We start from the raw sequence: 11,920 nt of genomic DNA on the forward strand, positions 1-11,920 counted from the left end.
GAGAGGCTGGTGAGCAGGCGAGACAGGGAGTGGCTACAGGCACATGTCAGCAGGGCGCGTCTGGCTGCCAGTGAAACTTCTTCCCCAGGACTTCCTCTTCTGAAAAGGTGGCAGGTGCCCACAAGAGGGTGACAGCAGGAAAGGCAGCAGGTCACCCAGCACTTGAGGACCCCTGGAACCTCAGTTGGCAGAGCTGCACTGCCGGATCTGATGAGGGGCAAACAACTTCCGGACTCCCGTGGCCTCTCCAGGTCTCACCAGTGCTGGGCAGTTCTCTTTATTGTCCATATTGTCAGCACCTGTGGGCTGCGTCTTCTTGAAGTAACAGAGGCGGCACACAGAGTGGTATTTGTCTGCCCCTCCAATCACCTCAACCTGACCAAAGGGACACAAAGAAGGGCCTAGATTGAGCTGGGCTCTAGGGCTCTGTACCCTAGCCATACCCTTGCCCCCCACAGAAAGGCGTGACAGCTACCTCTTTCTCCACGCCCAGCCTCTTGGTGTAGGCAGCTTCCCGGAAGCACTCCATGCACACCGCTGTCAGCTTCACCACACTTTCGGCCAAGGGCACAAGGTTCAAGATGTTCCCAAAGGCCTACACGCCCAGGGGGAAGGTGGCAGGTGTGAACATGCACTCCGGCAGGTGGGTTTCTCTTTGAGGCCCTCTGACTCAAGCACTGAAGCCAGGACACACTACTTGGACCTTGCCTCCCCGAGAATGCCACCTCCCCCAGCAGAGGGCATCTGTTCAGGACAGACTCACTCCCAGGCAAAGCAGAGGGCTGGAACTGGCTCACTTCCTAAGTGCCTGTCTGGGTGTATGAGTCTGGTCTGATGTGAGCAGCTTGCTGTGTCCCCAAGTCCAACCCTGGTCATCCAGGGAGCATGGGGTGCAGATGGAGAAGGGGCACTGGTCTGGCAATCTCTGCATGGCTCCGTGTACACCAAGGCTCCCTCCTCCCTGCTGCTGCCCACCCAAGACCCAGAGGAGATATTTTACCTTCCTCTGGAAGGTGCCATCCAGTGCGGCCACAATCACGGTCTTCCCAGTATTGGCCATGGCCTCGCTGAACTCCACGATATCAGGGAACTATGAAGAGAGAGACTGAGTTTCCATCAAACAGCAGCTTGTGGGACCAGACACAGCTCGGGTCACCAGATCACTCTGGAGTGAGAACAGGGGGACTCTGATCTTTCAACTGCCCCCCCAGACTGGGAGTCAAGCCTTTCTGCATTTGCTCCCCACTTAACATAGCATCAGGTCTGCCTCAGGGCCATGCTGGCCAGCTGAGGAACTGGGGGTGTCTAATAACATAGTGTCCAACAGCTGGGGTTTGAACCCTATTGGCCGGATCACTAGCTGGGTCACCTTGGCAATGACCTCATGTTTCTGAGTCTCTTCCTTCACCTGAGAAATGGCAAGGGAGGGCTGGGGTAGACAGCATAATGGTTATGCAGAGAGACTCTCATGCCTGAGGCTCTAATATCCTAGTTTCAGTCCCCTGTACCACCATAAACCAGAGCTGAACAGTGCTCTAGTTAAAAAAAAATAAAAAGGCAAGGCAGACTGCGGGTGTTGTTAGCAATTAAAGGCATGCTAAAACAAGCAGGACGTGTGCCCTGTGATGCCTCAGGAGTCCCACTAAGGCACAGCACCTCCTTCTAGGGACAGGACTTGAAGAAGAGCTTTTGCTTAGACCCTATAGAGCAACTGCCTTCCATGTGTGAGGTCTGGAGTTTGGTCCCTGAAACTGGATGACAGCAAGCACCAAAGACAAAGCCAAGTGCAACTTCAGGGATACTGGAGCTGTGTTTGTGTCTCTTCCTCCCACCCCTTTCTCTGTTCCTCTTAAAAATACATGAATAAAAATTGGGTTGGGGGGGCAGCGGTTCAGCAATACAGCACACACCCAGGGCCCTGAGTTCCACCTCTGGTGACACATAAGAAAAAAAAAAAAAACAAAAAAAAAAACGGGAGAGCAGCAGGTTAAGTGCAGGTGGTGCAAAGTGCAAGGACCAGCGTAAAGATCCCGGTTCGAACCCCCCATCATCCTCCCCACCTGCAGGGGAGTCACTTCACAGGCGGTGAAGCAGGTCTGCAGGTGTCTTATCTTTCTCTCCCCCTCTCCATTTCTCTCTGTCCTATCAAACAACAACATAGGAAAAATAATAATTACAATAAAAAACAAGGGCAACAAAAGGGAAAATAAATAAATAAAAATTAAAAGAAAAGAAAAAAAGGGGGCCGGGCAGTAGCACAGTGGTTTAAGCACACATGGTTCCAGTTCAAGCCCCTGGCTCCCCACCTGCAGGGGAGTTGCTTCACAAGCAGTGAAGCAGGTCTGCAGGTGTCTGTCTTTCTCCCGTCTCTGTCTTCCCCATCTCTCTCCATTTCTCTCTGTCCTATCCAACAACAACATCAATAACAACAACAATAATAACTATAATAATAAAACAAGGGCAACAAAAGGGAATCAAATAATTTTTTTTTGAATTTATTTATTCATGAGAGACAGGAGAGAAAGAACCAGACATCACTCTGGTACACGTGCTACTGGGGATTGAATTTAGGACCTCATGGTTGAGAATCCAATGCTTAATCCAATGCTTTATCCACTGCGCCACCCCCCAGACCACAAGGGAATAAAATAAATTAAAAAATATATATACACAGATTGATGTCATTCTGGCATGGAAGGCAAAGGCCACAGAATAGGAAGAGAAGAATATGAGAGTCAAACAGTCCCCCACGGAAGAAAATGCACAGAATTCAGAGGCCAAATAATGGGGGGCGACGGGAAGGGTGCTCATAGACCTGCACAGCCTGTGAAAAGGAGCACCTCAAATCACCTAGGAGATAAACAAAGAGCAGAAGCCCTTACAAGGTATTTTACAAAAAAAGGAAACTTTCAGAGAAGTAGCCAATGAACAGAGAAAAAAATGTCAGCTGTGGCAACCACCAAAGAGAAAGTCAAATTGGTGGAGCAGAGAAATCAGGTGGGTCCTTGGCTATGGAAAAGAAAACAGAAAAAAGCCACATAATAGGGCTAACTTAAATTAGCTACAGTATCTTCGTAAGAATGGATCTAGGGGGCCAGGCAGTTGTGTACCTGGTTGAGCACACGTTACAATGCACAAGGACCCAGGTTCAAGCCCCTGGTTAAGCAGGGCTGCAGGTCTCCCTTTCTCCTTATCCCTGCTACCAGTTCCTGGCTGTCTCTATCCAATATATAAATACAGATAGTAAAAGTTTCAGGGGTAGATAGCATAATGGTTATGCAAAGAGGTTCTCATGCCAGAGGCTCCAAAGTCCCAGGTTCAATCTCCTGCACCACCATAAGCCAGAGCTGAGCAGTGCTCTGGTTAAAAAAAAAAAAAAAAAGTGGTGGGTGGGTGGTAGCACACAGTGCAAATCCAAGGACCCATACAAAGATCCTGGTTTGAGTTTCTGGTTCCCCTCCTGCAGGGGGGGCACTTCACTAGCGATGAAACATGTCTGCAGGTGTCTTTCTTTCTCTCCCCCTCTGTCTTCCCCATCTCTCTCAATTTCTCTGTCCTATCCAACAACAATGGAAATATATATATATGTGGGCTCTAGGAGCAGTGGATTCATAGTGTAGGCACTAAGCCCCAGTGATAACCCTGGAGGTTAAAAAAAAAAAAAAAAGGATTTTTGTGGACATGGAAGATTAATCATAGCACGTGACTCTATAAAGTCCAGCATATCAAGAAAACATATCTTATGGACAGAATAGATGGATGTAGACCAGTGTCACAGGGTTTCAAACCAACTAGTTTTTGTGGATGGTAAAAAAAAAAAAAAAAAAAAAAAGGTCAGCCCCCAGAGCAGGAGCTGGCCTGGTTGCACTACCAGGCCTCAGTGCCATCCTACTGTCCACTTCATACGGAGGAAGGCCAGGTCAGGCTACTTCATGACGCGATGGATCAAGACTCCAGCTAGAACCTCCCTGATCCCAGACAGAAAGTGAACACTGTCTAGGCCACAGTGCCCTCTCTCCTGGCGCCTGGTGGGTGACAGCTGCCGCCTTACTATTCAGGTCCCCCCAAATAAAGCTTAAGACATGGATCACAGAACTATTCCCCTTGACTGCCACCATACTTTCTCGTCCTCTCCCCCCATCTGAGCTCTCACTGAGATTCCCTGCGGCAGGCACCTCAAGTTTCCAACTCTGGCCCCTTCTGGTACTGTGGGCTACTTTCTGCCTCACACCCTCTAGGGGCAAAAAAGCAAGAAAAGAGCCCATTGGGGCCAGTAGAACCATCCCAGAGTGGAGGGCCAGCAAAGTCCTGGTGGCAAGCAAAAAGCCAAGCACCTGAGCATCAGGAAGGGATGGACACAGTGAGGAGAGCTAGCAGACACAGGAAGCCACAGGGAGCTGGGCGCCCCTCCCCACAGGGACACACCAAAGACCTACCAAATCAAGCTTGGGGCTGTGATTTATTTTTCTTTCTTTCTTTCTTTCTTTCTTTCTTTCTTTCTTTCTTTCTTTCCCCTTTTGTTGCCCTTGTTTTTTATTGTTGTAGTTATCATTGTTATTGCTGTCATCATTGTTAGATAAGACAGAGAAATGTGGGGTCAAAGGAACCCTCCTACACTGCTGGTGGGAATGTCAATGGGTCCAACCTCTGTGGAGAACAGTCTGGAGAACTCTCAGAAGGCTAGAAATGGACCTACCCTATGATCCTGCAATTCCTCTCCTGGGGATATAACCTAAGGAACCCAACACATCCATCCAAAAAGATCTGTGTACACATATGTTCTTGGCAGCACAATTTGTAATAGCCAAAACCTGGAAGCAACCCAGGTGTCCAACAACAGATGAGTGGCTGAGCAAGTTGTGGTCTATATACACAATGGAATACTACTCAGCTGTAAAAAATGGTGACTTCACCGTTTTCAGCCGATCTTGGATGGACCTTGAAAAATTCATGTTAAGTGAAATAAGTCAGAAACAGAAGGATGAATATGGGATGATCTCACTCTCAGGCAGAAGTTGAAAAACAAGATCAGAAAAGAAAACACAAGTAGAACCTGAACTGGAATTGGCATATGGCACCAAAGTAAAAGACTCTGGGGTGGGTGGGATGGGAGAATACAGGTGCATGAAGGATGATAGAGGACCTAATGGGGGTTGTACTGTTATATGGAAAACTGGGAAATGTTATGCATGTACAAACTATTGTATTTACTGTTGAATATAAAACATTAATTCCCCAATAAAGAAATTAAAAAAAAAAAAAGAGAAATGGAGAGAGGAGGGGAAGACAGAGAGGGAGAGAGAAAGATAGACACCTGCAGACCTTCTTCACCGCCTGTGAAGTGAACTCCCTGTGGGTGGGGAGCCAGTGGCTCCAACCAGGATCCTTACACCGGTCCTTGCGCTTTGTGCCACGTGCGCTTAACCCGCTGCGCTACCACCTGACTCCCAGGGCTGTGATTTCTACAGGACAAGGACCCAGGACAAAACCAACTTACAAACTGGCCTTCGTCAATGCCTATGACAGCTACCGCCAGAGCTTCCTGGGCCACGTCCCGGAGCTGGCAGGCAGGCAGAGCTTCCATGGTGTTCCTGAGGAGAGAAAGCCAGAGTATAAGCGAGGCCCAGGAGACCACAGAGACCGGAAGCCAGGAGGCAGGGGAACAGTTCTCATGAGCACCCCATAAGCAAAGCAGGAAGTAATGTTTTTGAGAGCTTTTAAGATGTTGGGGCCTGCGGGTGGAAAGGCATCTATCTGGGTGGAACAAAGGCCCTTGTTCAGAAAACCAGTTATTCCACAGAAGCCATTTCACTCGGTGCTTTTGACTGGAAACCAACAAGGCTAGACAGAAAGTTCTGTTAAGATTCAAAAGTGTTTTTGTGCTGTTCTGTGGGTGGGCTTAACAGGTCTAGCACTCGGTGTCCATAGTCCCCATAGGGCTCAACAAAATGTTTTAATTTCTTTTAACAATTAGAATAAGCAAATATATATCCGAGCCTACAGTATATCTATACATCACTACAGCCATATTATATATACATATAATTATATATATATATATATATATTTTTTTTTTTCTATTGCCATGGAAGAAAGGGCTCATGGGATTCCCAAAACAGCCCTGGGTCAACCGTGACCATCAACTCCAAGTTAGGAGGCTGAGTGTCCAGCAGAGATAAGCCGAGAACTCTAAGCAGCTACTGTGTGACCTAGAATTCCCCCCATTCAGCTCCTCTGGCACATTCAAGGATTCCTCCAAGATCACAGAGCCAGATCTAAGTCATGCTGCCGGCCCCTGTGTTCTGTGAGGATTCTGACGCAGCAGTCTGAAAATGAAAGCCTGAGCGCTAGAATATTCTTGGGACATTAAAGCGGAATGTCACTTGGTGTATTATCTTTCTAAATCGTTTCTGGTTTTGTTTTTTGTTTTTTTTTGCCTCCAGGGTTATTGCTGGGGCTCAGTGCCTGCACCATGAATCCACTGCTCCTGGAGGCCATTTTCCCCCCTTTGTTGCCCTTGTTGTAGCCTTCTTGTGGTTATTATTGCTGTTGTTGATGTCGTTCGTTATTGAATAGGACAGAGAGAAATCGAGAGAGGAGGGGAAGAGAAAGACAGACACTTGCAGAAGCAACTCCCCTGCAGGTGGGGAGCCGGGGGCTCAAACCAGGATCTTCACACCGGTCCTTGCGCTTTGCACCACGTGCGCCTAACCCACTACGCTACCGTCCGCCCCCCTCCCCTCCCGTTTCTGGTTTCTTTAGTTTCCCTCAGGACTAGCTTCGTTGGATCTGAGAGCTACCTGGAGGCTCAATGGTTTGCAGCTGCAGTACAGTCTGTTAATACACACATACACTCACTCCCACATTACCACTGTGGTTTAATTATGTTATAATCCCACCCCAGGATCTGGGAAGAATGCAAAACAGCAATTCATGGATGTCAAAATCCCTCTTCCTAGCCCAGTGAGACAGCTCACTTGGACAGTGTTGTCACCGTTTTACTACATAATATGACTCAGTTTGAGCCCAGCCCCCACTGCACTGAAGGAAGCTTCAGTCTTTTATTCTGTTTCTGTATAAAATAAGAGTAGTAATCCCTTTTCCCTCCTTAAAGAGAGAAAACTGGAAAGCAGGCAGGCAGCAAGTCTGTTCTCGTCTGAGCAAGTGATCACTGCCAAGGGCTGGGTCACTGCAGTAGCCAGCCCATCCGCCTTGCCAGTCAGTCCCTGTTATCAGATGGATGACACGGGTGGAGCCTGGTCTTAACTCAGATCTCACAGCCTTTTCTGCTTTACTTGCTCTGATGCTGCCCTAGTCTACACCCCGCCTGTGTAGGCACTTTCAGGGCACAGGGCACAAAATGAAAAACACAGAACACCTGACAATGAACTCCAAGTCTAGGGTCCTCCTTGCCCAGCCATCTGCCTGGCTTCAGAAGCCCCTCTCACCTTACCCTGCCGCAGGCACAGCACGACCGTTTTTGCTGCCAGGACTCAGTTAGACTGAAGGGGAAAAAAAAAGTGTCCTAGACTCAGAAATACCAGGCCTCAGTTTCAATTTACTGCCCCCACCTCAGCTTGCAGACTCAAATGGTCACAGGGAGGTACACAGGACTGCACACTGGCCAGGGAGGTGGTACAGTGGCTAGCGTTTTGGACTTAGAAGCATGAGATCCTGAGTTTGATGCCCAGCATCTGGTTATTTTTGTCCTCTGTTAAAAGAAAGAAAGAAAAGCACAGAGATGCCTGAATATCACAGGACACAACACAGAAGTGGTGAGAACGAGGCAGCCAAATATTAAGTAAAATCTATGTGAAATCTTTGTGTTAAGTGTGGAGCCTGGAACAGGACTTCTCAGCCTTGGCTGCTGTCCTGAGCAGAATAGGTTAGCAGCATTCCAGACATGTACCACCCATTAGATGTCAGCCACATCTGCCCCACTTCAGTTGTGAACATCAAAATTATTCTAGATGGAAGGTCCGGCGGCAGCAGAGCAGCAGGTTAAGCGCACGTGGTGTGAAGCACAAGGACCAGCGTAAGGATCCCGGTTGGAGACCCAACTCCCCACCTGCGAGGGGGGGGGGGAGTGGGGGGGTTTTGCTTCACAAGCGGTGAAGCAGGTCTGCAGGTGTCTATCTTTCTCCCCACCCCCCCCGTCTTCCACTCCTCTCTCCATTTCTCTTTGTTCTATCCAACAACAATGACATCAATAACAACAAAAATAATAACCACAACAATGGCAACAAAGGGGGAAAAATAGCCTCCAGGAGCAGTGGATTCGTGGGGCAGGCACTGAGCCTCAGAAATAACCCTAGAGGCAAAAAATATATATATTGCCAGTAGACTCTGGGGTGGGGGACACTGCCCTGACTAAGAACCACTGGGCACCTGGAGAGATGGCTCAACAGGTAGATTGTCAGACTTGCATGCCTGAGGTTCCTAGTTTGATCCCCAGCACTGCATGTACTGGAGCAGTGCTCTGGCTTGCCTTTTTCTCTGCCTGTGAAACTCTCTCATATATAATAAATAAAATAATTCTTAAAAAGAATAGATCTGGAGTCATCACACTCGCAGATCTCAAACTGTATTATAGGGCCATTGTCATCAAAACTGCTTGGTACTGGAACATGAATAGACACACTGACCAGTGGAATAGAATTGAGAGCCCAGAAGTGAGGCCCCACACGTATGGACATCTAATCTTTGACAAAGGGGCCCAGACTATTACACGGGGAAAGCAGAGTCTCTTCAACAAATGGTGTTGGAAACAATGGGTTGAAACATGCAGAAGAATGAAACTGAACCACTGTATTTCACCAAATACAAAAGTAAATTCCAAGTGGATCAGGACTTGGATGTTAGACCAGAAACTATCAGATACTTAGAGAAAAATATTGGCAGAACTCTTTTCCACATAAATTTTAAAGACATTTTCAATGAAACGAATCCAATTACAAGGAAGACTAAGGCAAGCATAAACCTATGGGACTACATCAAATTAAAAAGCTTCTGCACAGCTAAAGAAACCACTACCCAAACCAAGAGACCCCTCACAGAATGGGAGAAGATCTTTACATGCCATACATCAGATAAGAGTTTAATAACCAACATATATAAAGAGCTTGCCAGACTCAACAACAAGTAAACAAATAACCCCATCCAAAAATGGGGGGAGGACTTGGACAGAATATTCACCACAGAAGAGATCCAGAAGGCCAAGAAACACATGAAAAAATGCTCCAAGTCTCTGATTGTCAGAGAAATGCAAATCAAGACAACAATGAGATGCCACTTCACTCCTGTGAGAATGTCATACATCAGAAAAGGTAACAGCAGCAAATGCTGGAGAGGGTGTGGGGTCAAAGGAACCCTCCTGCACTGCTGGTGGGAATGTCAATTGGTCCAACCTCTGTGGAGAACAGTCTGGAGAACTCTCAGAAGGCTAGAAATGGACCTACCCTATGACCCTGCAATTCCCCTCCTGGGGATACATCCTAAGGAACCCAACACATCCATCCAAAAAGATCTGTGTACACATATGTTCTTGGCAGCACAATTTGTAATAGCCAAAACCTGGAAGCAACCCAGGTGTCCAACAACAGATGAGTGGCTGAGCAAGTTGTGGTCTAGATACACAATGGAATACTACTCAGCTGTAAAAAATGGTGACTTCACTGTTTTCAGCCCATCTTGGATGGGCCTTGAAAAATTCATGTTGAGTGAAATAAGTCAGAAACAGAAGGATGAATATGGGATGATCTCACTCTCAGGCAGAAGTTGAAAAACAAGATCAGAAAAGAAAACACAAGTAGAACCTGAACTGGAATTGGCGTATCGCACCAAAGTAATACAGATCCAAGAAGGATGACAGAGGACCTAGTGGGGGTTGTATTGTTATATAGAAAACTGGGAAATGTTATGCATGTACAAACTATTATATTTACTGTTGAATGTAAAACATTAATCCCCCAATAAAGAAATTTAAAAAAAAAAGAAACATTGAGGGGCCAGGTGGTGGTGCACCTGGTTGAGCACACATATTACAATGTGCAAGGACCTGGGTTCAAGCGCCCAGTCCCCACCTGCAGAGGGAAAGCTTTGCAAGTGGTGAAGCAGTGCTGCAAGTATCTATCTCTCCTCTTTCAATTTCTGGCTGTCTATCCAACAACTAAAGATCATTTCTAAAAAAATAAAAATAAAAAGTGGCCACAGGAAGCAATGGATTCGTAGTGCAGGCACCAGCCCAGAGATAACCCTGATGGGGATAAAACAAAAAAAAGCCTCTTACCATTTATTTTATACCACTGGCCTTCTCAGAAGAGGTATGGGGACAGGGCATAGGGGGACTTACCGGTCATGTGTGGAGAAATTGGTGCTGTACCGCGTATCTTTGGCATATTTAATTACCAAGCACTTGTACTGGGCGATCTGGAAGCGGCGGACTCTTCTCATCAGCTCTGTGCTGCAAGAATGGACAAGGAAGACCCAACCCATCAGCACACGGCCGTCGGTGGTATCCAGCTCAAGACCACCAGGGGGCAGTGTGAAGATCGGAGGAAAAGCAGTGCCCAGCCCAAGAGTTGAAGCAAAATAATAAAGGATTAGGCGAGAAGTCTTGGGGGAGTGGGATGGGGGGGGTGTTGGTCCACAGTTCAGGGCTGGATGGAAATTCTTAGGAATAAGGAGGGACAAACAGGGGGGTAAAGCCACCCGTGAGAGAAAAGGATCCAGATGTCATCTCATCCTAGAGTCTGAATTAACTCCATTACTTTTGACAAAGAAAGCACTCTGCCTTTGGATCCGAGAACTTAGCCCGAATCTTCCCAGGGTGGGCTAGGGAGTGAGCTGCAGGGATGCCAAGGTCTCTGAGGGAAAGCGTGGAGATTCATCCAAGGATCTCACTCTAGCCTCATCTCCGCCCGGGGAGTGGTCCCCTCATATGGCAGGAGGGGGATTCTGATGCACCCCGAGAGTGGGGTGGGGGGAGCTGCTGGGAGCACAGAAGCCCCGCAGTGCACACAGGTTTGGAGGATGAGAAGGGCTCCACTTCAGGCAGCTGTGACCAGCTCCGGGAAGGAGCGCAGGAAAGGCAGGGACAAGAGGAGCCCTCCCAGGGCGGGATTCCAGGGAAAATGCCTCGGGCGGGAAGCTGGGAGCAGGCCGTACCGGCTGTTGCAGAGCCGGGCTGAGTGGACTGGCGGGGCGCCCGGGGCGGACAGGGTCTCCCCGAGGAAGGAAGACGCGGTTTGGGGCGGGGGTAGATATCATAATGGTTATGCAAAGAGACTCTCAAAAGGCTCCAAAGTCTCAGGTTCAATCCCCCGCACCGCCATAAACCAGAGTTGAGTAGTGCTCTGGTAAACTAGCCAATTAAACATATATGTATATATTTTTTTAAAAGATGGGTTCGAGGCAGAGGGGAAAGGTTCCCAGCTCTTTCCGCACCACTTTTACCTTTTCCCTGAGAACATGGGTCCGAGGATCACCTAGAAGAGAAGAGAAGATCACTGTGGATACGCTGCGCACAGATAACGGACCCCAGGCCCAGACCCTCTCACACAAGGACCCCGCCTCAGCAACTGCACCTGAATTTGACCCCGGGTCTTGCTGGGGGAGCCCGGCAGCACGGAAGGGAGGTTGATGCAGCTCATGGCGCCCCTGAGAAGCTGTCTGGCGGTCACCGCGCTCCGGTTTAGGATTCCCGCGCCGCGGGGCTTTAAACCGGGCGCGCTGGCCAATCGGGAGCCGGCGCCGCCCCCCAGAGTCTATCTCTAGGCTCCCGCGGGAGCGGCGGGAGATTCGCTGCAGCCCGCCCCCTCGTGGGCGGGGCCAGAGCCCTCGCGCCCAAGACATGGGGGCGGGGCGTTCCGGGGGCGGGGCGTTCCGGGGCGGGGCCTCGGCGGAGACCCGCCCCGCCCCT

At 48.7% G+C, this 11,920-nt stretch overlaps 1 protein-coding gene across 2 annotated transcripts; it reads right to left on the reverse strand.

The window, feature by feature from the left end:
• Positions 1 to 106: 106 nt before the first annotated feature.
• TK1 (thymidine kinase 1) lies at positions 107 to 11,733 on the reverse strand. 2 transcript variants are annotated; one of them, XM_007535570.2, is made up of 7 exons: positions 11,586 to 11,732; positions 11,455 to 11,486; positions 10,352 to 10,462; positions 5,498 to 5,591; positions 1,001 to 1,090; positions 476 to 595; positions 108 to 375 (listed from the first exon to the last, which is right to left on the reverse strand). In XM_007535570.2, the coding sequence occupies exons 1-7, from the start codon at positions 11,649 to 11,651 to the stop codon at positions 181 to 183; spliced, it is 708 nt and encodes a 235-aa protein (XP_007535632.1). In that variant the 5' UTR covers positions 11,652 to 11,732; the 3' UTR covers positions 108 to 180. The 2 variants fall into 2 exon arrangements, with proteins under 2 accessions (XP_060058826.1, XP_007535632.1); XM_060202843.1 differs by lacking the exon at positions 476 to 595 and having other exon boundaries at positions 107 to 375; positions 11,586 to 11,733.
• Between the last annotated feature and the right edge of the window lie 187 nt (positions 11,734 to 11,920).

This window comes from Erinaceus europaeus, chromosome 12, assembly GCF_950295315.1.
Source record: "Erinaceus europaeus chromosome 12, mEriEur2.1, whole genome shotgun sequence".
Taxonomy (NCBI): domain Eukaryota; kingdom Metazoa; phylum Chordata; class Mammalia; order Eulipotyphla; family Erinaceidae; genus Erinaceus; species Erinaceus europaeus.